This window comes from Phyllobates terribilis, unplaced genomic scaffold (assembly GCF_046119375.1).
Source record: "Phyllobates terribilis strain yellow unplaced genomic scaffold, ASM4611937v1 Scaffold_2__4_contigs__length_985480577, whole genome shotgun sequence".
In the NCBI taxonomy this organism is placed as follows: Eukaryota; Metazoa; Chordata; class Amphibia; order Anura; family Dendrobatidae; genus Phyllobates; species Phyllobates terribilis.
In genome coordinates, this window is record NW_027362762.1 from 420,596,665 (window position 1) to 420,622,157 (window position 25,493).

General features: G+C 44.3%; 1 protein-coding gene across 1 annotated transcript in view; it reads right to left on the reverse strand.

Moving 5' to 3' along the window:
• Nucleotides 1–401: 401 nt before the first annotated feature.
• LOC141213014 (uncharacterized) overlaps nt 402–25,493 on the reverse strand; it is a 903,379-nt gene continuing 878,287 nt past the window's right edge. Inside the window, 1 exon segment of the mRNA XM_073665145.1 lies at nt 402–2,040. Within this exon segment, the coding sequence (XP_073521246.1) occupies nt 1,358–2,040 (683 nt within the window). The 3' untranslated portion in view covers nt 402–1,357.

The window sequence follows — 25,493 nt, forward strand, 5'->3', positions numbered from 1 at the left end:
CAGTGCATCGGGATGATACATATTGATTTCCAATTCCCTTCCAAAAAATGTCTCTATCGTTGCCTTGAAGTCATGCAATTTGCCTTGCTTTTTACTTTAAACTAGAGACCTCAGATCACACTGTCAGAGTTAATCCAGTGGGAAATGTTCAATTAGAAATGAAATGGAAAGAATTACTGTAAATCAGCATGTAGTTAGTAATACTGGAAATGCTATAAAATTCTCCAACTCTCATGTGAGTGAATAGAAGCTAATTTATTCCTTCCATCTCCCGGGATATGCAGTAGACGCTTAGACAATCAAATACTGCGGATTCCTTTGTGTGCTGATATTTTTAAAAGAGAAAATTTAAAAGAAATGATAAGCGCAAATAATCTAGTAATATGACAACATTTCAAGAAAAATGGAGCTCAAGAGACAGCCTTTATTAGGAATCTGGGTAGAATTCAACAGAACATCTTCAAAGCCACTTTTATAATTGTAGACACCCTAACAAGGATACACTTTACTTACCACCATATATCATTTCATCATATTGTATAGGACTTGCATACATTAAAAAGTAAGTAATTATTAATGTACAAAGTGTGGTAGCTCTTAGAAGAGTGACTATGTTATTATGCAAATAATTTGGGTAAAATACACGATTTTCAAAAGGTGGGTTCTGTGTACATTGCCCTAGTAAAATTTCCCTGTTTTAGAGTTATGTATAAAAGGTAGTTATAATACAATGTACACTGTACATAAATTACTTGATTTATTATTTCACAAGCTGCATCAGTACATGCATAGCCTGCACATAAAGCCGAGGCCAGTACATCTTACTTCTGAGCACATGCTATGGATATTACTGGATTCTCTGATAATTTACATGCAGCACATACTGTACTATACTTTCTTCTTATACAAAACGCTAAAGTGCTATTTTCCACGTGATGGTGGTTTAGTGTAATAAAATCAAGGCAGAGTTTTCCTTTAACATTATTTATAGATTTGCAATACATTACAATACATTTTTATTTTCTTCAGACGTTGTTATTATCTTTTCTTTTGCAGATACTTAGACTCTTCACAAGTTGTCCTCAGACTCCTGGTGGTTAACATAGAAAAATAGTGGGCACGCCGTAGCTCTTTGTGTTCTTTCAGTGTTGAACGTGGAAAGATAACATACCAGAGAAGGAAAAGGTCCCAGCACTCACATGTAGCGAATCAGTCATTTATTCACATCAGCAACAAAACGTTTCAGGATAAATGACTGATTCGCAACATGTGAGTGCCGAGACCTTTTCCTTTCCTGGTGGCTAACATCTTGTTCACTTGTGTCATCATTAGCATGAATAGATGTACTATAAGTTTTTTAATGTAGGTTTTCTTCATGATTTTTCAGCGAGTCCTCTTCAGAATTATATCCTGCTTGATTTCCAGAAATGTCAAAATAATTACTGTTCTCCAAAACTTCAGGAATGGTGTCTTGTGTCTTCATGTCAAAGTTCCTTTTGAACTCTATATTTTCAGACTCATGAAAATGGCCATTGTTATCACCATGGTCATTATCATGGAGCTCGTAATCAGACTTCTTTGTATGCAGCATTAATTCTTCTTTAATGAAGAGATCATTTTCAAACCCTACCTTTGTATCAGAGTCCATGTAACCTGTTTCTTCTGTCAACTCTTTGTTCATGGCCTTGCTGTCATCTTTTTCACCTGAAACAGAGTCTATCTGATGTCCATTGCTTACATCTTCTCCGATAAGATTTTCATCTTCCTGATTTGATTCTGTAGTTTTACCAGAAACCATTACCTTTTGCTCATCATTAGTTTCTATTTCCAAGTCTCGAACAGAGTCTATCTGATGTCCATTGTTTGCATATTGCCCGATGAGCTTTTCATCTCCCTGATTTGAGTCTACATTTTGACCAGTAACCATTAAGTTTTGCTCACTATTAGCATCAATTTCCAAGTTTTCCTTAGATTCTTCAGACTTTTCAATTCCACAAACTAATACATTATGGGTTGGAGTGCCATCTGAAGAAAGAATACCTGTAAAAATAAAATAGAAAGCATGATGTAAAATCATTTTTTCTAATATAACTATTAGATATTTATATTTTAATGTTTTACATATTGGAGCATTACATTGTCACAACTATAAGAGTTGCAGACAAGTAAAACTGTGGTTACAAGCCCTGCCCATGTCAGCTTAAACTCTGAAGAACTCCTTCGAAATAGGGAATAAAAGAGGTCAGAGAGGACTTTCTCACGTAAGTGAAGTGACCGGGATTCATCAGCTATGAACTCCGGTGACCGTTCTTACGTCAGCTCTACACACTGCAGGAACGTTCTCACGTTCCTGTCTCAGTGTGTTCTGGCTGGTGTGGAGAGCAGCCGCATCACTGATGTGACTGGTCTCCAAATCATTTGGATCATCGTTGGACAGATATGGATCATCTTCTCATTGGACAGGTGAGGAATGTTTTTTTTTTATTTTTTAAAATAAATGGGTAAAAGAGGGTGGGGAGTTTTATTTAAAATAAAGGTGTCAGTGTTTTTCAATTGAAGGACTTTATTACTGCTGCGCCTTTATTACAATCTGACTATGGGGTTACTAATGGGGGCGTCTTATAGACGCCTCTCCATTACTAACCTGTTGGCTTGATGTCAGAGGCCATAAAACTGCTGACATCAACCCCACAAATATTACCCCACTTGCCACCGCACCAGGGCTAGTGGGAAGAGCACCAGAATTGGCGCATCTAATAAAGGCATCTTTTCTGGGCTGGCTGGGGGCTGCTATTTTTAGGCAGGGGAGGGCCATTATCCATTGCCCCTTCCCAGTTTGAGAATAGCAGCCCCTAGCTGTCTGCTTTAGCTTGGCTGGTTGTCAAAAATGGTGGGGACCCCACGCCGTTTTTATTATTTACTTAAATAATTAAAAAATACGGCAAGGGGACATCTCTATTTTTGATAACCAGCCAATATTAAGCTCAAAACTAGGGTTTCCAGCCTGCAGCTGTCAACTTCACTTGTGCTGGTTATCAAAAATAGAGGGGAACCCACAGCATTTTTTAAAAAAAAGTATTTATTTATTGCACAAGTGCCAGCTGATGAATACTCTCATCAGCCTCACCTTATCTCGCTGCTATGAGCATGAGCAGGTGTACCGCTGATGACCGACGGATACCTGTGAGCCTGTGCTGGCTCACATGCTGTCATCTGACAGCGTGGGAACCGCAGCTCTCTGACCGGCGGTATCGAACTTACTGCAGATCAGAGCCGCTGGTGTTTCTCGCGCTGTCACACAGATGACAGCATGGGAAACAGCCGATGTTTGGGGTGCTGAACCTGAACAGTAACACAGGCTTCCTGGAGAAGTCCGTGTTCTGGGTCCGTGCACGGACACTAGGTGTTCAGTATGGACCCTGAACTTTACTGTTCGGGTTTGCCCATCACTAATAGTGCTAAAGTGATATTCATTGAAGATAAGGCATTTCACATGTTGCCTTCATGATTGCATCTTTAGACGAAAATCTTTTTATCATCCTTTATTTGTTGATGAACTTTACTTTAAACTAGAACTAAGGTTATCTGATAGCAAGGTCAGTGCCAAATAATAGTAAAGTAAGTAATAGTAAAGTAAGTACTGCACTGCAAGAGTCTATAAACAGGAGCCATAGGGCTGACAGTGTGGAACTTCAACTGGGTGAAGCAAGGAGAAGTGCCTGGAATATTTCCATACAGCTGCTCTAATAACAGTGGATATTAGATTTACTAATTTACTAATCAGAAATATTTTACACATTGTATATTGGTAACATATGCATGACAAAATGATACACTTTACAAGAGGAACCAAATAGTCATATTGTCCTGGTCATAGTCTAGGACAGAGTCAATATTTGAAAAGACGTACTGTATGGATGTAAACGTGTCAGCAGGACTGGATACTACACATTTATTATATTTCTAAAATAATATGCCTAAACTAAAAGAAGCAATTAAGCTCACATCAAAACCTGACAAATTGACCGGAAGGCAAAATAATCTGCCATGTGCAGTTCTATCAGACAATAGGTAGATCTATGAGTAGTCACAGATTGGTATGATATCGTTGGTTTCAGTTGACAGTCTAATGCGTATGACAAATGATTGTTGGGGAGATAAAGATCTGGTATTACCGATTTTGGACTGCTGATCCATTGTTCTTTAGAAATAAGAAAACAGCAGAGATGTCTGGCTGCAACTCTCTCATAGAGAACACAGGGTACTCGAGAAATCAAAGGCTATATGGGAGTGTCGGCAGAGACAGTTGCCGGCCAAATGACTGGCTGCATCATCGTTCGGTCAACAGCAACCTAATATGTATAGGGACTTTATAGCGTAAAGGCACATAAGGGTTGTATGTGCACCTTTTGTCCATTTTAGAATGGGCTCTTCAGATCACAGATACCAGGATTTGAAGTTCCAGAACCCAAGTACATCATCCCCTATCCTATAAATAAGAGATAGCTTTGAAATCTGTAAATATCACTTTAATATCAATGTCATGATTGCCCAACCATCTGTACAACCTGAATGAAAATATATTTTCAATATTTTGGTGCAAAGTTTTTATTCAATAAAATATAATAAAAAAAAGAGCAATAGAAATTGAAAACAGTTGTAAACAGGATTGTTCAGCTTCATGTGTATCAATAAAACGCCCTGACATTGGCACTCATGTTTACAGAGGCAATTGTCTGCACTGTGGAGCTTGAAACAGATAGAGATCAAATGTAAAGTCTGTAAATCGAATAAAAGCATAAACACAGAAGGACGAGAGCACCCGCAGGCATACTCTGAGCTGGGAATGCTTCAGCACTTTTGTCATCCATTTGATTTGGCTCATATAGTAACAGATGAGTGGTGGAAAACTGGATTTATCCTCAGATAATCAAATAAGGATACAAAGGTTTATATCATATTTGTTCATTTAAATGGAGGGTCATGTCAAGGAAGACTGAAAGGGAAAACAGTCATGCCTGATGATGCATAAAGCTGCCTAGTAAAAAGATATATTGTGCGCCTCAATAACAATACACACTCACGACCCTGCTTTTCTTATTCTACATTTAAAAAATGTCTTGCCTCATTGTATTTATTTGATAATTCACCGCTGACACAACACATGCCTATGGCAGATTTTTATATCCAAATCCTCATAATCAGATAATCTTGAATAGTCAGATGTTCCTAATTAGAATCAAATAGGACAAAGTTGTTTTTTTTTCAAGAAACATTAATGAATTCTTTAGGGAACGACTCTGTGAGCAATCACACAATATTATAAATAATACTAACAGAAATATGACGGTTTGACAAATCTGTTTTTTCGGTATGTGTGTATCCTCTATTTTTACTGATAGATCATAGACCCATTAAAATGAATGTGCCTTTTCACGTTTTCACGTGTCCTTTTTTTTGCAGAAGGTTCGCAAAAGAAAATAAAAATGGAGACATGTCCTACTTTCACCCAGATCAAACTCACCAATGCAAGTCAGTGGCTCCTTGAAGAAACAGATTTCAGCCATTTGTTATCCTTATTTTACAGGTTAAAGCTTTATGCATAGGTCTGTGCTTAAACATGTACGTGAAAAAATGGTGCTATGTGTTTCCTGTATCTTTGACTTCTAGTCTGTTCCGCCACCCTGGGGGCTGTATATCAAGGCCCTTTACCTGTATCAGTGACTTTTAGTCTGTTTCCGCCACCCTGGGGGCTGAGTTCCCAGGCTCGTTCCTGTATCTTGTTCCTGGTTTAGCTCCTGTCTGAACAGTGTCCTAGCCCGTTAGTTGTTTGTCTCTATGTTCGTATCTTCCCTTTTCCTGCAGTGTCTGAGCCTGCACCTAACTCCAATTCGTTGTCTCTGTACTTCTGTTTGTGAGTTTAGTGTTCACTCGCTACTTCATTGTAAGTAGCTAGGGTGTATCTGCTCTGCTTGCCTACCGCACCTGCGGATTTTGCTCTGCTCTGCTTGTCTACTGCACCTGCGGTTTTTGCTCTGCTCTGCTTGTCTACCTCACCTGCGGTTTTGCTCTGCTCTGCATGTCTACTGCACCTGCGGGTTTTGCTCTGCTCTGCTTGTCTACCGCACCTGCTGGTTTTGCTCTGCTCTGCTTGTCTACCACATCTGCGGGTTTTGCTCTGCTCTGCTTGTCTACTGCACCTGCGGGTTTTGCTTTGCTCTGCTTGTTTACCGCACCTGCGGGTTTTGCTCTGCTCTGCTTGTCTACCGCACCTGCGGGTTTTGCTCTGCTTGTCCACTGCATCTGCGGATTTTGCTCTGCTCTGCTTGTCTACCACACCTGCGGGTTTTGCTCTGCTCTGCTTGTCTACCGCACCAGCGGGTTTTGCTCTGCTCTGCTTGTCTACCGCACCTGCGGGTTTTGCTCTGCTCTGCTTGTCTACCGCACCGGCGGGTTTTGCTCTGCTTTGCTTGTCTACCGCACCTGCAGGTTTTGCTCTGCTTTGCTTGTCTACCGCACCTGCAGGTTTTGCTCTGCTTGTCTACCACATCTGCAGGTTTTACTCTGCTCTGCTTGTCTACCGCATCTAAGGGTTTTGCTTGGCTCTGCTTGTCTACTGCACCTGCGGGTTTTGCTCTGCTCTGCTTGTCTACAGCACCTGCGGGTTTTGCTCTGCTCTGCTTGTCTACCGCATCTGCAGGTTTCGCTCTGCTCTGCTTGTCTACCGCACCTGCGGCTCTGTTCCTGTATCCCAGTCTGTACTGGTCCCTATCCTGCCTGCGTTCCTACCTGTCAGTACCCACCTGTCTGCATACCAGCCGTGCCTGCCAGTACCCACCTGTCTGCATACCAGCTGTGCCTGCCAGTATCCACCTGTATGCATACCAGCCATGCCTGCCTGTACTCACCTGTCAGTATGCCAGCCTAACTTGCCTGTTCCTTCATTCCCCGGTGTGAGTCAACAGCTGTGACCGGGGTCTGACCTGGAGTAGCACCTGGTCCCTCTGCTCGGTTCCTTCCTGGTTCACAGAGTTGACTGAGCCGCCGTGCGACCTTGGTCGGACCGAGTTGATACTTAGTCACGCCCCTCCAGGCACTCCTCGTTTTATGGTCCAGTAGGATCACTAACCACGCTCACGCCAGTCAGTCCGGGCGTGTGCGTAACAGTTTGCTCAGGCCATGGTCCCCGTTGAGCCCCATGGCCCTTCACTCTCGGAGACATTCGAATTCTTGTCTGGTGAATACGTGTAAAAAAAATTTTCTCAAGCTGAGGTCCAGGCGATTTATGCACCAGTCCAAATGGAACTATCAGCACTCGTCCTGCGGATCCACCACGGTACTATGGGGATCCAAAACAAAGCCGTGCGTTTGTGGAGCAATGTATGCTGCATTTCAAATTCTATGCTCACTATTTTCCCACTGATCGGGTTAAAGTAGCATTTATGATGTCCCACTTAGCGGGTAATGCCTTGAATTGGATCACTCCCCTATAGGAAGCATGGGATCCTATCGTCTCTGACCTGCAGGCCTTCCTGGTGGCCTTTCTAATGGTCTTCGATGACCCTCACCCTGAGGCTTCTGCTAAAGCTTCCCTTCCCAATATCCTGGAGCAGTCCTGATGGGTGATGCGTGTAGGTAGCCCACCAGCTCTCCAGCCTGAAGAGACTGCTGCCCACACAGAATCCACACAGGATGACAATGCTCCACAGAATTCTTCTCTTCCCAACCTCAAGAGGCAGTCCAGACGTGCTAGGCGTAGAGGTAAACAGTCACGCCAGGTTCTGTCCTCCCAAAGACCTCCTGTTCCCCAGCCTGTAGAGGCAGCTACCAGCATAGAATCCATGAAGGATGACCATGTTCGTCAGGCAAAGCAGAGGCCAGAACTCAGTCACAAAATCGGATTGCGATCCTGCTGCGGTTGTTTGGGACACCCTGACGGTCTTTGTCCAGCGAAGGTTGGAGAATCCCAAGACATTAGGCCTTTAGGAGAGGCTGCCCTTGGCATTAGTGTTTCCTCTCCACAGATGACCATGACTGTCTCGGTGGCAAGTGAAGGCCTCGGATTAACCGGAAGTTTCGGGCGTATAGCCTTGAAGAGTCGGTGTCTGATTCCCGTCCGACAACTCCAGAATCCGGTTTGGGCATTGTCAGCGGAAGGACGAGCCTTACTTAGAAACAGTCAAAATATGTCTGTACAAATGAAGCTCCAGATTGGAGCATTACACATGAAGAAGTTCACATTCCAGGTGATGTCTGGTTTACCCACAGGTCGTCCAGAGCCGAGAGATCTAGTGCCCGCTCAGGTCTGGAGATCCTGCATGGTGTTTCCTGGGGGACTGCTGAGGTACAAGGGGTGTCCAGTCCCCATATCTTCAAGACAGTCAGTAGTGTCTTCTTCTTCTTCTTCACCAGATCTGCTAGTCGCTGACTCGCTGTGTGCTGAAGTCTCCGAAGGAAGGGAAGCGGAGGCATTGTCCCCACACAGTCTCGACGATTGTACCCATGATCTGGCTTCAGGTACCATCCCGCCTCGCAGACGTGTCATCTCAGAAACCAGACTGAAGTTGGTCCCTAAGCAAGGATCCTCCATCTCTAATAAATCTGGCAATAAGTCCATCAAGGTGGTGGCTACCTCCAAGACTCTGCACCCCTCCAACCAGGCGGAGGACTTCCAGTTGTCTCTTGAATCTTCTGGGGTGCTACCTGATAATAAATGGAGAGAGACTTTTCCGCACCCTGTACCTGGTACTTCGCCCACTTCATCCAGTAAGCTTGGTAAAGTGTACGTCAAGGCGGTGGTTACCCCCAAGTCTCTGCACCCCTCCAAACCGGTGGAGGAACTCCAGTTGTCCCGTGAATCTTTTGGAGTGCTACCTGATACTAACAAATGGAGAGAGACTTTCCTGTGTCCTGTTCCTGGTACTTCACTCACTTCATCTGTTGCTGAGGATGGCTCGATGGGAGGAAGCATCCTAGTCACCAAGATAGTGAGACCAGTTTCATTCCCTCTAGTGGACAGAAGAGGTAATCTTCTTGAAGAGAAGGATCGGCCTCCAGATTCTCTGCAGAAAATCCTTGCAGGCTTGAAGAAGAGGGGGCGTAAAGGGGGGGTACTGTAACATCCCTGGCGGCGTGCTGGCATGGCTTACCACCTCCCACCATGCAAGACAGCCATCTTACCTATCAGTCCTGGCTGCACAATTTGCTCCAGTATCTGTTGTGTGCATGTCTCTTGTCTGATTGCTTAGGCCGGCGGCGCGGTTACAGTCTGATTCTTATAGTTACTGTGTGGGCACTCCTAATGCGTCCCCAGCCTATTGTTGTGAGTCACTGGATACTTAAACCCCTCCACCCAGTAGGAGGTGCCTGAGCAACACTTTCTTTCAGTGTGCTCTGTGCAACTGAGTTGCCAGGTCCTGTCCTGTATCTTGTCTGTTTCTGCCACCCTGGGGGCTCTATACCCAGGCCTGTTTCCTGTATCTGTGACTTCTAGTCTGTTCCACCACCCTGGGGGCTGTATACCCAGGCCCGTTACCTGTATCAGTGACTTTTAGCCTGTTTCCGCCACCCTGGGGGCTGAGTTCCCAGGCTCGTTCTTGTATCTTGTTCCTGGTTCAGTTCCTGTCTGAACAGTGTCCTAGCCTGTTAGTTGTTTGTCTCTATGTTCATATTTTCCCTTTTCCTGCAGTGTCTGAACCTGCACCTAACTCCAATTCGTTGTCTCTGTACTTCTGTTTGTGAGTTTAGTGTTCAATCGCTACTTCATTGTAAGTACCCAGTGTGCATCTGCTCTGCTTGCCTACCGCACCTGCGGATTTTGCTCTGCTCTGCTTGTCTACCGCACCTACGGATTTTGCTCTGCTCTACTTGTCTACCGCACCTGCGGTTTTGCTCTGCTCTGCTTGTCTACCGCACCTGTGGGTTTTCCTCTGCTCTGCTTGTCTACCACACCAGCGGGTTTTGCGCTGCTCTGCTTGTCTACCGCACCTGCGGGTTTTGCTCTGCTCTGCTTGTCTTCCGCACCTGCGGGTTTTGCTCTGCTCTGCTAGTCTACCGCACCTGCGGGTTTTGCTCTGCTCTGCTTGTCTACCGCACCTGCAGGTTTTGCTCTGCTCTGCTTGTTTACCGCACCTGCCGGTTTTGCTCTGCTCTGCTTGTCTACCACACCTGCAGGTTTTGCTCTGCTCTGCTTGTCTACCGCATCTGTGGGTTTTGCTCGGCTCTGCTTGTCTACCGCACCTGCGGGTTTTGCTGTGCTCTGCTTGTCTACCGTACCTGCGGGTTTTGCTCTGCTCTGCTTGTCTACCGCACCTGCGGGTTTTGCTCTGCTCTGCTTGTCTTCCGCACCTGCGGGTTTTGCTCTGCTCTGCTTGTCTACCGCACCTGCGGGTTTTGCTCTGCTCTGCTTGTCTACCGCACCTGCACGTTTTGCTCTGCTCTGCTTGTTTACCGCACCTGCCGGTTTTGCTCTGCTCTGCTTGTCTACCACACCTGCAGGTTTTGCTCTGCTCTGCTTGTCTACCGCATCTGTGGGTTTTGCTCGGCTCTGCTTGTCTACCGCACCTGCTGGTTTTGCTGTGCTCTGCTTGTCTACCATACCTGCGGGTTTTGCTCTGCTCTGCTTGTCTACCGCATCTGCGGGTTTTGCTCTGCCCTGCTTGTCTACCACACCTGCGGCTCAGTTCCTGTATCCCAGTCTGTACTGGTCCCTAACCTGCCTGCGTTCCTACCTGCAAGTACCCACCTGTCTGCATACCAGCCGTGCCTGCCAGTACATAACTGTCTGCATACCAGCTGTGCCTGCCAGTATCCACCAGTCTGCATACCAGCCGTGCCTGCCAGTACTCACCTGTCAGTATGCCAGCTTAACTTGCCTCTTCCTGCATTCCACGGTGTGGGTCAACAGCTGTGACCAGGGTCTGACCTAGAGTAGCACCTGGCCCCTCTGCTCGGTTCCTCCCTGGTTCATGAAGTCGACTGAGCCGCCATGCGACCTTGGTCGGACCGAGTTGATACTTAGTCACGCCCCTCCAGGCACTCCTCAGTTCGTGGTCCAGTGGGATCACTAACCACGCTCACGCCAGTCAGTCAGGGCGTGTGCGTAATTGTTGGATTGATTGAGTGGATGGACAGGTGTCTTTTATACAAGTAACGAGTTCAAACAGGTGCAATTGATACAGGTAATGAGTGCAGAGTAGGAGGGCTTCTTAAAGAAAAATGATCATGTCTGTGAGAGTCAGAATTCTTGCTGGTTGGTAGGTGATGAAATACTTATTTCTTGCAATAAAATGCAATATCTTATTTAAAAATCATACATTGTGATTTTCTTGCTTTTTATTATTAGATTTGGTCTTTCACAGTTGAAGTGTACCTACGATCAAAATTATAGACCTCTCCATTCTTTGTAGGTGGGAAAACTTGCAAAATCAGCAGTGTATCAAATACTTTTTTCCCCACTGTATACTAGATTAATAAAGTTGTTTTGATACATTCAGTGGCATGTGCTTTAAAATTATACACTTTTACACTATATATTTTGGATAGTTAATTTGTGTACTGCGTCTAAAAAAAATCTGAATCTTTGAAAGTCTTATTAACATGAAATTGCTGTGTTAAGGAATCAAATGTTTTAATGAATTAACAAAATCCACAGTCCATTATCAGCAAGATAACGATATTGTTTAAAGAAATAAATCCACCAACAGCATTTTGTTAATAGTTTCCAGGAAGCAACATTGGAGATTTTTCTCTACACTGCAGAGAATACTACGTACGTACAGCATACCATAATGAACATATGCTAAAATGATGCTAGATTTCTAAGGTACTGAATATATGTTCAATGATGATAAAAGGACAGCATTACCTATTCTTTATGTGTTTCAAATTTTGCAACATCGGTAGTGTTAAAAGTTTCCCTGTTGTAATAATGCACAGTTATAACCAAAATTATTCCACCCAATTCTAATTGCTCATATATTATGTTCGAGTCCATGTGTCTGCATGATTTACATCTGTTAGACAGCCTCATCACATGTGAGGATTCCCTAACAAACAGGCAATCCCTGCATGTGATGAGGCTGTCTTACAGCTGTAAATTATGCAGACGCAGGGACTCGAACATAACATACGAGCATGCCAAAGCTACTCATTAAGCACCCAAGCATGCTCGGTGAAAGGGTTAAACGGGCACTCTTGCTCATCACTAATTACAAGTGGTTTCTCCACATTCAGCACAAAATCCCACTTTTACTGACTACTGCAGTCTCAAAATAATTCAACCCCTTAATGACAAGTGTCTTTAGTACTTAATAGAGCTCATGTGACCGTTATGATCTGCTGAAAACAGAGATGTAAAACAAGACACCAGCTTCTGCCCATTCCTCATGGGTAAGGGATTGTAGTTCACTAATATTTTTGGGTTGGTGTGCTACAACCACCTTCTTCAAATCCCATCAAAGATTTTCTATGATTCTCAAGTCAGGCAACTGTGATGGCCACACCAAACTCCTCCAGGACGTGTTTTTAAACTAAGCCTTGGTAGACTTCACAATATAATTGGGATCATTTTCTTCCTGGAAAGTCCAATTACACCCAAGCTTCAGCTTCCCCACAGAATACATGAAGTTTTTTCCTGATAGTTGATTGAATCCATCTTACCCTCTATATGTTACATGTTTCTAGTGCCAGATAAAGCAAAACTGTAGAAAGGGTGTTCTTTTCAGTTTATGCTTTTTTCTTCCTCCTGCAGACATACTGCAGATCCATAGGCTATAAAAGTCCCAGTTTTGTTACACTGCTCTACAGTACAGAATCCCAAAACTTTTGTGCCTTCTTTACAGCGTCTTGAGCATATTGTTGCTGACTTTTCATGTGCTTTTAGGTCAGTTGCGGTTTACATCTTGGAGTTTGGGCATGAAGACCTTTAGCGTTTAGTATGCTGTACATGCTGAAAGCTGAGTGCCCACAGGTCTTTTGCTCAGAAATCTGGTTGCAGCCGGTGATTCTTCCTCTTTGTACAATGTCCAACTGTATTTCTAGGAACATTGAATGCCTCTTCTATCTTTTTGTATCATTTTCCTTGTTTGTGCAAGACAATGATCTCTTTTCTTAACTTTTTGAGCCACTCTCTTGAGAACCCAAGATATCATTGAACTTGAGGCCAGTGCTAATGAGGGATGGGCTACAATTCCTCAGGAGCATTGTCAGAAGTTAGTCTCTGATTGTACATCATGTTTTTAGCAGGTCATAACAGCCAAAGAGTGCTCTACCAAAAACTAAAAAGGCTTGTCATGGAGCGGTTGAATAATTCTGAGATTTATAAAGTGCCATTTTGTGATGAATATGGAGATACCACTTGTTATATCAGTTGTATTGAGTTATTTAAATTATTCTTATTTGATTGACAATCCCTCCTGTCATCCCAAAGTCCAGGAAGGATCCCTCCCTCTGCATAAGCTATACTCTCAATGTTGACAAACAGACTGCACTCTTTATTGCCTTCTCTGATACATAATGATCAGGTTGGGTTTGTTCCGGTGAAAAAAGTGGGGGACAGCACAAGACCTTTCTGTTTATACATAGGGCCATTGTCAAGGAGGAATAGGCTAAGATTCATCAGGAACCCTGGCAAAAGTTTGTGTACTGGCATAAACTAATTTTGCAGCAGGTCATAACAGCCAGAGGGAGTGCTATTAAGTAGTGAAGACACTTGTCATGAAGAGTTTGTATTATTCTGAGACTGCAGTAGTCATTAAAAGGGATTGTATAATTGTGGATTGTAAATTCTGAGTCTGAAGTAGTTATTAAAAAGTGAGATTTTGTGTTGAATTTGAAGGAACCACTTTTTATGTTAGTTGTGATGAGCTATTGAAATATCTCTTGTTTGACAGGAAAAAAAATGTAAATTTTGCTAATAAACCTAATTTGCAATGGGATTTGAATTATTTTGATACCAACTGTATATGTTCCCAGTAGCGTAAGAAGTTAACTGCGTTGTAATTAGAGATGAGCGTTGTTCTACTCGAACTGTTCGCCAATCTCAAATTCGAGCTGTTTTGGGCGGTGTTCGAGCCGTTCGGCGAACACGAACGATTTGAGAAAAATTCGGCTGTTCGAGGTTATGTTCGATAACTGTTCGTGCACCAAAATTATAACTGGATTTTTTCTCAGTAATGATGAAAATTAATGTTAATACGCAGTTTGAGTGTACAGCGGGGTGGGGGGAGGGGCAGGGGATGGATCTCTGCAGGAATAATGAAGATCTCCATTTTTTTTTCTCTTTCCCGCATTTACAGTGGGGAGGTGCAATCTGTCAGCCTATCAGCAGCGCACACACGGAGCGAAGTGCTTTTTTTCACACAAGCAAGGGCATGTGTCATTGGCAGTGTATGTCACATGTCCTTGCCCTATAAGACCAAGCCATTTTCCCCGTCGCCACCATTTTCTCACTGCTGCAGCTGCGTGTTAGATGGCACCGCTGTTGCTGTGTGCGCTATACCTTGTTAATTTCAAGCCAATTTTCGCACAAATCTACAGATACCTTGGGAGTAGGGAATAGTTGTGATTGCAGTCCTTTTAAGGACTAGGTTACAGCATTTCCTACGACTTTTATCAGGCAGGTCTGTGCTCTTAAATAGATAGGTTGTGGGAGTAAAGACTAATTGTAATTGGAGTCCTTTTCAGGACTAGGTTACATCAGTTCCTATCAGTTTTTGCCAGGCAGGTCTGTGCCAGTGCTGTGCAAGTTTTTTTCACAGCATTTGGCTGAATCTAGCAAAGCTAATCCTTTTTGGCCTATTGCAGAGTGTGTTAGTCAGTGGAGTAGCCTATCTGTGTTGCAAGATATACCACCTGTGTATAGAATACCAATTTTTTTACTGCACCTAGTGAAGTAAAATCTTTTGGGCATAGCATCATTCTATTAGTCCATCTATACTGACCTCCATCAGGTTGCAAATTGAATATAATTTTTTTCTGCATCTAGCTCTGAAAAAATATTTGGCCTTCTAGCAGTGTGTGGGACTTTCTCTATTAGTCCATCTATACTGACCTCCAGCAGGTTGCAAACTGAATATATTTTTTTCTGCATCTACCTCTGAAAAAATATTGGGCTTGTAGCTGTGTGTGGGACTTGTTCTATTAATCCATCTATACAGACCTCCATCAGGTTGCAAACTGAATATAATTTTTTTCTGCATCTACCTCTGAAAAAATATTTGGGCTTCTAGCTGTGTGTGGGACTTGTTCTATTACTCCATCTATACTGACCTCCATCAGGTTGCAAATTGAATATAATTTTTTTCTGCATCTAGCTCTGAAAAAATATTGGGCTTCTAGCTGTGTGGGACTTGTTGTATTAGTCCATCTATACTGACCTCCATCAGGTTGCAAACTGAATATATTTTTTTCTGCATCTACCTCTGAAAAAATATTGGGCTTCTAGCTGTGTGTGGGACTTGTTCTATTAATCCATCTATACAGACCTCCATCAGGTTGCAAACTGAATATAATTTTTTTCTGCATCTAGCTCTGAAAAAATATTTGGCCTTCTAGCAGTGTGTGGGACTTTCTCTATTAGTCCATCTATACTGACCTCCATCAGGTTGCAAATTAAAAATAATTTTTATCTGCATCTAGCTCTGAAAAAATATTTGGGCTTCTGTGTGTGGGACTTTCTCTATTAGTCCATCTATACTGACCTCCATCAGATTGCAAATTAAAAATTATTTTTATCTGCATCTAGCTCTGAAAAAATATTTGGGCTTCTAGCTGTGTGTGGGACTTGTTCTATTACTCCATCTATACTGACCTCCATCAGGTTGCAAATTGAATATATTTTTTTTCTGCATCTAGCTCTGAAAAAATATTGGGCTTCTAGCTGTGTGTGGGACTTGTTGTATTAGTCCATCTATACTGACCTCCATCAGGTTGCAAACTGAATATATTTTTTTCTGCATCTACCTCTGAAAAAATATTGGGCTTCTAGCTGTGTGTGGGACTTGTTCTATTAATCCATCTATACAGACCTCCATCAGGTTGCAAACTGAATATAATTTTTTTCTGCATCTAGCTCTGAAAAAATATTTGACCTTCTAGCAGTGTGTGGGACTTTCTCTATTAGTCCATCTATACTGACCTCCATCAGGTTGCAAATTAAAAATAATTTTTATCTGCATTTACCTCTGAAAAAATATTTGGCCTTCTAGCAGTGTGTGGGACTTGTTCTATTAGTCCATCTATACTGACCTCCATCACGCTGCAAATTCAAAATAATTTTTTGTCTGCATCTAGCTCTGAAAAAATATTTGGCCTTCTAGCAGTGTGTGGGACTTTCTCTATTAGTCCATCTATACTGACCTCCATCAGGTTGCAAATTAAAAATAATTTTTATCTGCATCTAGCTCTGAAAAAATATTTGGGCTTCTAGCTGTGTGTGGGACTTGTTCTATTACTCCATCTATACTGACCTCCATCACGTTGCAAATTGAATATAATTTTTTTCTGCATCTAGCTCTGAAAAAATATTGGGCTTCTAGCTGTGTGTGGGACTTGTTGTATTAGTCCATCTATACTGACCTCCATCAGGTTGCAAACTGAATATAATTTTTTTCTGCATCTAGCTCTGAAAAAATATTTGGACTTCTAGCAGTGTGTGGGACTTTCTCTATTAGTCCATCTATACTGACCTCCATCAGGTTGCAAATTAAAAATAATTTTTATCTGCATCTAGCTCTGAAAAAATATTTGGGCTTCTAGCTGTGTGTGGGACTTTCTCTATTAGTCCATCTATACTGACCTCCATCAGATTGCAAATTAAAAATAATTTTTATCTGCATCTAGCTCTGAAAAAATATTTGGGCTTCTAGCTGTGTGTGGGACTTGTTCTATTACTCCATCTATACTGACCTCCATCAGGTTGCAAATTGAATATAATTTTTTTCTGCATCTAGCTCTGAAAAAATATTGGGCTTCTAGCTGTGTGTGGGACTTGTTGTATTAGTCCATCTATACTGACCTCCATCAGGTTGCAAACTGAATATATTTTTTTCTGCATCTACCTCTGAAAAAATATTGGGCTTCTAGCTGTGTGTGGGACTTGTTCTATTAATCCATCTATACAGACCTCCATCAGGTTGCAAACTGAATATAATTTTTTTCTGCATCTAGCTCTGAAAAAATATTTGACCTTCTAGCAGTGTGTGGGACTTTCTCTATTAGTCCATCTATACTGACCTCCATCAGGTTGCAAATTAAAAATAATTTTTATCTGCATCTACCTCTGAAAAAATATTTGGGCTTCTAGCTGTGTGTGGGACTTGTTCTATTAGTCCATCTATACTGACCTCCATCACGCTGCAAATTCAAAATAATTTTTTGTCTGCATCTAGCTCTGAAAAAATATTTGGCCTTCTAGCAGTGTGTGGGACTTTCTCTATTAGTCCATCTATACTGACCTCCATCAGGTTGCAAATTAAAAATAATTTTTATCTGCATCTAGCTCTGAAAAAATATTTGGGCTTCTAGCTGTGTGTGGGACTTGTTCTATTACTCCATCTATACTGACCTCCATCACGTTGCAAATTGAATATAATTTTTTTCTGCATCTAGCTCTGAAAAAATATTGGGCTTCTAGCTTTGTGTGGGACTTGTTGTATTAGTCCATCTATACTGACCTCCATCAGGTTGCAAACTGAATATATTTTTTTCTGCATCTAGCTCTGAAAAAATATTTGGCCTTCTAGCAGTGTGTGGGACTTTCTCTATTAGTCCATCTATACTGACCTCCATCAGGTTGCAAACTGAATATAATTTTTTTCTGCATCTAGCTCTGAAAAAATATTTGGCCTTCTAGCAGTGTGTGGGACTTTCTCTATTAGTCCATCTATACTGACCTCCATCAGGTTGCAAACTGAATATAATTTTTTTCTGCATCTAGCTCTGAAAAAATATTTGGCCTTCTAGCAGTGTGTGGGACTTTCTCTATTAGTCCATCTATACTGACCTACATCAGGTTGCAAATTCAAAATAATTTTTTGTCTGCATCTAGCTCTGAAAAAATATTTGGCCTTCTAGCAGTGTGTGGGACTTTCTCTATTAGTCCATCTATACTGACCTCCATCAGGTTGCAAACTGAATATATTTTTTCTGCATCTACCTCTGAAAAAATATTTGGGCTTCTAGCTGTGTGTGGGACTTGTTCTATTAGTCCATCTATACTGACCTCCATCAGGTTGCAAATTGAATATAATTTTTTTCTGCATCTAACCCAGCCAATAGTTTTGGCCTAATACCACAGTTTGGCCACTCAGTTCTGCTCGGTTCCCATCCATTGTTTTTTTGTGCAAACAACTCCAGAGTTGTGAATTAGTTAACCACCAAAATGAGTGGAAAAAGGCCTGCTGCTGGTGGAAAGGGGAATAGGCGTGTTGGGAAGGGGAAAAAAGGTTGTGTCCATGGGGTAGGTGTTAAAGCAACAGTAACATCTGCAGAAGAAAGACCATCTTCCAGCCAAACTAAAATGTCTACTTCTTTTAGCGGACAATGTGATAAGATCCCTTTCTTACGGCCACGCCAATCGCTACAAATTCCAGATGAGGCACAAAAACAGTAGGTGCTTCAACGGATATCAAGTGCTCCTTTAAGTGGGCTCTCCTCCACATCAACTTCAACATCACAAATACTCCAGTCCTCAAAGGTGTCACCCCAATCGCACTTGCTTCCTCACAGCTCCCAAATCTCCAGCTGCCCGTCTGAGTATGAGGTAGAACAGATGGTTGAGTCTGCAGATCTGTTTACTCATACTATAGCCTGAGAATCAGAGGTCGACTCCAGCGCTTCTGTGAATCCAGACGAGGAAATGATCTGCACTGATGCCCAGAATCTTTATGAGTCGGATCCAGGACCAGACGCAGAAGGTTCTGACCATAATGTAGACCCTCATTCCCAAACTGTAACTCCTGTTGGTGGAGACAATGAGGAAGACGATGATGAGACTCAAATACCTGATTGGAGCGACAACTTTAGTTTTTTGTCAGGGCAGGAACAGGTTGGCTCTGAGGACGACGGGTGTGATAACGCACAGGGTGATGATGATGAGGTTGGAGATCCCACTTACTGTCAACCCACAGTCAGCCAAGAGATGAGGTCAGCAGAGGAGGTGGAGGAAGATGCTAGTGACGACGAGGTCAGGTTGCGCCTTCCTGGACAGAGACGTAGTACTGGAAGCACGTCAACAACTGCATCCTCAAACACAACTCTGCCTCTCACCACAAGTCGTGGTGGCTCTTCAGGTCGCATGGGTGCTAAGCCTTGCATAGCCTGGGCATTTTTTCAGATCGATAAAGATGACCCAACTCGTGTTATCTGTAACATTTGTCAGCAAAAGCTAAGTAGAGGCCAAAAAATACATAGTTTGAGTACTTCATGCATGAACCGGCACATGGACATGAAGCATAAGTTGCAGTGGGAAGCTCAGTGTGCTACAATGCGGCCTAGCCGGCCGGGCCAACCACCGTCTGCCATATCTTGTGCATCCGCGGCCTCTTCATCCTCTGTGACTGGGGGGACAGCAGTCACACCTGTTTTGGGGCGCAGACCTGCCACCTCTTTACCCGCAACAGCCAGCGTGATTGGCAGGTCATCATTTTCTTTGGAGGTGGTAACACCAGCTGGTGTTGAGCGCTGTCCGACATCGATAGCACCACCTTTGGATCAAGGCAACCTAACATGTCCGCCTGCATCTTCCTCACAGACCGGCAGTTTGCCGGGGACACCCTTATCAACCCCGTCTAAGCACAATAGCCAGCCCTCGGTCCCTCAGATGTGGACAAGTAAAAGACCATTTCCTCCTAGCCATGAGAAAGCTAAGAGGTTGAATTTCACCATCTGCAAGCTCTTGGCTACAGAAATGCTGCCTTTCCGCCTGGTGGACACAGAGGATTTTCGAGACCTTATGTCCGTCGCAGTGCCCCAGTACCAGATGCCCAGTCGGCACTACTTCTCAAAGAAAGGTGTGCCTGCGCTCCACCAGCATGTCGCACACAACATCACCGCTTCTTTGAGAAACTCTGTGTGTGACAGGGTGCATGCATTTCACCACAGACACTTGGACGAGTAGGCATGGACAGGGGCATTACATGTCGCTGACTGGGCACTGGGTAACTATGGTGACAGCAGGACAAGGGGCTGCTGTCCAAGTCTTGCCGTCCCCACGAGTTGTGCGTCAATCCTCTTTATGTCAAAGTTCCTCCACTGCTTCTGCCTCCTCAACCTCCTCTCGGTCTTCCACCTGCACCCAAAGCCTGTCTGGTCATGCCACAAGCTTTCTAACTGCGCAGAAGGGATCCTGCACACCTCCTTACTATGCTGGCAGTAGGGCTCAACGTCATCAGGCGGTTTTTACTTTGAAATGTCTGGGAAATGTGAGTCACACAGCTGAGGAGTTGTGGTCAGCTCTGGAGAACCAATTTCATGAATGGTTGTCTCCACTGGACCTGAAACCAGGGAAGGCCGTGTGCGACAATGCTGCAAACCTGGGTGCGGCCCTTCGCCGGGGCAATGTCACACACGTGCCTTGTATGGCTCACGTGTTGAACCTGGTTGTCCAGCAATTTTTAGCCCACTATCCCAGACTAGATGGCCTTCTGCAGAGGGCACGGTCGCTGTGTGCTCACTTCCGCCGTTCGCATCCCGCAGCTCAGCGACTTACATCTCTACAGAAGTCGTTGGGCCTGCCACTTCACCGGCTAAAATGCGATGTGCCTACCCGGTGGAATTCAACTCTGCACATGTTGCAGCGACTGTGGCAGCACCGACAAGCCCTGGTGCAATACGTTCTGACGTATAGCCTGGGCCAATGAGATCCAGACGTGGGGCAAATCATGCTGGAGGAGTGGTCTCAGATCAGGGACCTATGCACCCTTCTGCACAGTTTTGAAATGGCGACGAAGATGTTTAGTGCTGACGATGCCATTATCAGCATGACTATTCCGGTGATTTAAATGCTGGAGCACATGTTAAACAGAATTCGGAGTCAGGTGGTGGCACAAGAGGAGGTGGAGGAAGTAGAGGAGGAGGAGCTGTATGCAGAAGGGCTAACATCTGCAAGGTCCAGACGGTCGGCAGCACCAAGGCGGCAGGCATGTGAGGGTGGGGGAGATGGTTTTACCAGGGCGCATGGTAGCAGCCAAACTAGTGAGGAACGTGCAGGAGCCCAGGAAGAAGTGGAGGACGAACTGATGGAAGACTCATCAGATGAGGGAGACCTTGATCACATTTCTGTTGTGCGAGGTTGGGGGGAGAGGACAGAGGAAGGAAGCATGATTGTTACCCCGCCACCAACACGACAGGGACTTGGTGCTCCTGGATGCGCAACACACATGAGTGCCTTCTTGCTGCACTACCTGCAACATGACCCTCGAATTGTGAGAATTAGAAATAATCCTGACTACTGGGTTGCCACACTGTTAGATCCCCGGTACAAAAGTAAATTTGCAGAAATTATTCCTGCCATAGAAAGGGATGCACGCATGCAGGAGTATCAGCAGAGACTGTTGCAGAATCTTACATGTGCTTTTCCACAAAACACCAGTGGTGCACGTAGTGAATCTCACAGTTCCAACTTGCCAACCGTGGGACCGTCAAGTGTTCAGCACTCAAACCATAACAGAACCACAGTATCTGCTGGTAACATCAATTTTGCGCAATCATTTCACCACTTTTTTAGCCCATCCTTTGCAAGGCCACAGGAGACAAGAAGTCTGACACATAGTCAACGCCTAGAGACGATGGTACAGGAGTATCTCCAAGTAAACATTGAAGCCATGACTGTGTCACTGGACCCTTGCTCTTTTTGGGCTTCCAATCTGGATAAATGGCCGGAGCTAGCCACTTACGCCTTGGAGATCTTGTCATGCCCCGCAGCCAGCGTTCTGTCTGAACGTGTGTTCAGCGCTGCTGGTGGTTTGCTGACAGATAAGCGCACGCGGCTCTCCACTGATAATGTAGACAGACTCACGTTCATAAAGATGAACAAATCATGGATCCGAAACGACTTTTCTACCCCTGTGTCATCCTGGGGAGAGTAAAAGATGGATGATTGGTTAAAATCACCCTACCAACCGTTTTAAGCTTTCAAATTACTAATCATGTTTATCTGTATCTTGGCTGGAAAATAATTTGGGCTTTGTAGCAGTGTGCAGCACTGATTCTATTAGGCCATCTATAATAAGCTCCACCAGATTTAAAATTACTAATCATGTTTATCTGTATCTTGGCTGGAAAATAATTTGGGCTTTGTAGCAGTGTGCAGCACTGATCCTATTAGGCCATCTATACTAAGCTCCACCAGATTTAAAATTAATAATATTTTTTAGCTGCATCTAGCCCGGAAAATAATTTTGGGGCTCCGAGATGCGCAAGACACATAAGTGCCTTCTTGCTGCACTACCTGCAACATGACCCTCTTATTGTCAGAATTCGAAGTAATCATGACTACTGGGTTGCCACACTCTTAGATCCCCCAAACTTTTCGATCAACCTTTTCATTTTAATAAAGACCAAAAAAATGGTCATTTTTGAAATTATAAGCATTAGCAGGTTATTAGAAACTGAAATCAAACAGTTTTCAACTCAAAACTTTATTCTAGGTGATGTTACATTTTCACATAGGACCCCTTGTTCGAAAGGAGCTTCTGAACTCTCTCGTCCATTGAATTTGTCAGGTTTTGGATGGTTTCTGCTTCAATTGTTTTGCATGAGGACAGAATACCCTCCCAGAGCTGTTGCTTAGATGTGAACTGCCTCCCGCCATCATAGACACTCCGTTTGATGATGCTCCAGAGGTTCTGAATGGGGTAGAGGTCAGGGGAGCATGGGGGTCACACCATAAGTTTGTCCCCTTTTATGCCCATATCAGCCAGAGATGCAGATGTTTTATGTGCAGCATGAGATGGTGCATTATCATGCAAAAAAATGATCTTGCTGTGAAATACACGGTTCTTCTTCTTGAACCATGGCAGGAAGTGCTGTTTGAGAAAATCCACATACATTATGGAGTTCATCTTTAGCGCCTTCAGGGATCCTAAAGGGGCCGACAATCTCTCTCCCCATGATTCTATCCCAAAACATTACTCCACCTCCTCCTTGTTGGCGCTGTAGCCGTGTTTGCGTGGGGTGTCCATCAACCAGCCATCCTCCACTCCATCCATCTGGACCATCGAGCGCTGCACGGCACTCATCCGTGAACAAAACAGTTTTGAAATCAGTCTTCATGTAATGTTTGGCCCACTGGAGCCGTTTCTGCTTGTGTGAAGTGGATAGAGGAGGTCGACAGGATGGCGTATGCACAGCTGCAAACCTCTGAAGGACCCTGCATCTTGTTGTTCGGGGGACGTTGGGGGCACCAGCAGCTTCAAAAACTTGTCTGCTGCTATGACAAGGCTTTTTTGCCGCTGCTCTTTTAACCTGACGTAATTGCCTGTAGGAAAGAGTCCTCAATTTTCCCTTATCAGCACGCACACGTGTGTACTGTGAATCAGCTACATACTTCTTGATTGCCAAGACACTTCATCCTGATCATCGCACAATGTTGATTGTAGTCATGCCTTGACCTAAACACTCCACAATTTGTTGTTTCTCAGCAGCCGACACATCCTTTTTCTTTCCCATTTTGGCAGAAAATGTAGGCTGCTTAATAATGTGAGACAGCCTTCTTAAGTAGTCTTGCCTTTCATTGGACACACCTGCCAAACTAATTAGCACAGGTGTCTGCAATTGCTTACAGTGATATAAAGAGCCCTGACACACATCACCATCAATGAGTTTAACTGACAAACAAACAAATTCTTCCCTTATCACTCCTAAACACTTTTTGCATAATAATTTGGAACACAGTGTACATGTGCTTTTCCACAAAACACCAGTGGTTCACGTAGTGAATCTTACAGTTCTAACTTGCCAACCATGGTCTGTATGGAGTTGTTCAATAAAGGGCCCAAAATTAAGATAACATAGATGGGAGAGGTCTCTATGAATAGGAATTCCTAAGTATTTGATACCCTGTGAGGGCCAGGCAAAGGGAAAGTTGGACTGGATGGAATCCTATATGGATTTGAGGAGGGAGACATCGAGGGCCTCAGACTTCGCTGCATTGATTTTAAAATTTGACCATGTAACAAAGTGATCTATTTCAGCCATAACAGCATGGATGGATATATGTGATTGAGTGATATATACTAGGACATCATCAGCAAATAGAGAGCACTTGTACTCGGTGCCTCCCACCTCAATCCACCTAATATTGGGGTTATGGCGAATTGATGAGAGCAGGTGCTCCGTCACTAGGATGTATAAGAGAGGGGACAGAGAACATCCCTGCCTTGTCCCATTGGTGATTGTGAAAGGTGATGAAAATGTTCTGACGCGCCCCCTGGGCCTTGGGACACCCGGAGCCGGACCCTTTTTGGTGGATGCTGGTGGTTGTAGTCTCCGTGGCGGCGACCCGGTTCCGTGGCTCAGGGCGGTCAAACCAGTGGCGGAACTATTTATGTGGTTTTGATATTTAAATGTCCGACTACGCCACCCGTGGATTGCGGTCAGAGTGAACCGCCGCTCCAGGGCAGACCGCTGAGGCTGGTGTTGTGGGTGCAGCAGAGCGTAGCATAACTCCCCACGGGAGGAGTATAGCCTCAGGGCAGTGTATGCGGAGGATGGGGGTGATGGTGCAGGGCAGCAGCAGTAACGACACAGAGTCAGTGATGCAGTCCAGGGCCTTTACTCACAGTTCTTATTATCCAGACCACGTTTGCAGGTAACGGCTGCCCACGTCGTACTGTGCTCACCAGGTGAGGGGCTCAGACAACTCCCAGATAACTTTGGAGCGCTTCACAGGACCTCCTTTGTGTGTCCTTTGTCTGGCCTTTCTTACCAACCCTTCTGTCCGGCTGCCTCGGGCTTCCTCTTGGTAAACTTGGCGCCAGTTTCCCTGACCCTATGTGGTGCCTTCCTAGCGGGTGTAGCGAGGGGCTGCGCCACATAAAATGTCACAGCCACCTGTTTCTAGCTGAGGGTCGTTTCCTGCCTCCACTAGTTTTGGGGACCGGTCTCCCCCTTTGGCCTGACCCCTCCACGCAGGTGGATTCGGGCGTGCGGTGGCGACTCGCCCGTCCGCACCCCTGGGATCCCTTCGTTCCTCGTTCCTGGAGCCTTCTCCGCTCCTCTTCCTTCCTTCTCCCTCTTCCAGGGCTGGGCCTCTGTTACTTTGCCCGCCTCCGGAGCAGAGCTCATGCAGAGCCCCTGCTCCCTGCCACTTCTGCTCAGACTTCTCTGCACTGAACTAAGATGGTGCCCACCTTTTATACTCCCTTCTCAATGCACCCAGGAACTGCTTCCTCCCTGCTCCTGCACTACAGGGTTCCCCTTCCTCAGTGTTCCCTCCCCCCACTCCAGCCAGGGACAGGGACTGTCGTGCCCATCTCAGGGGCATATTGGTC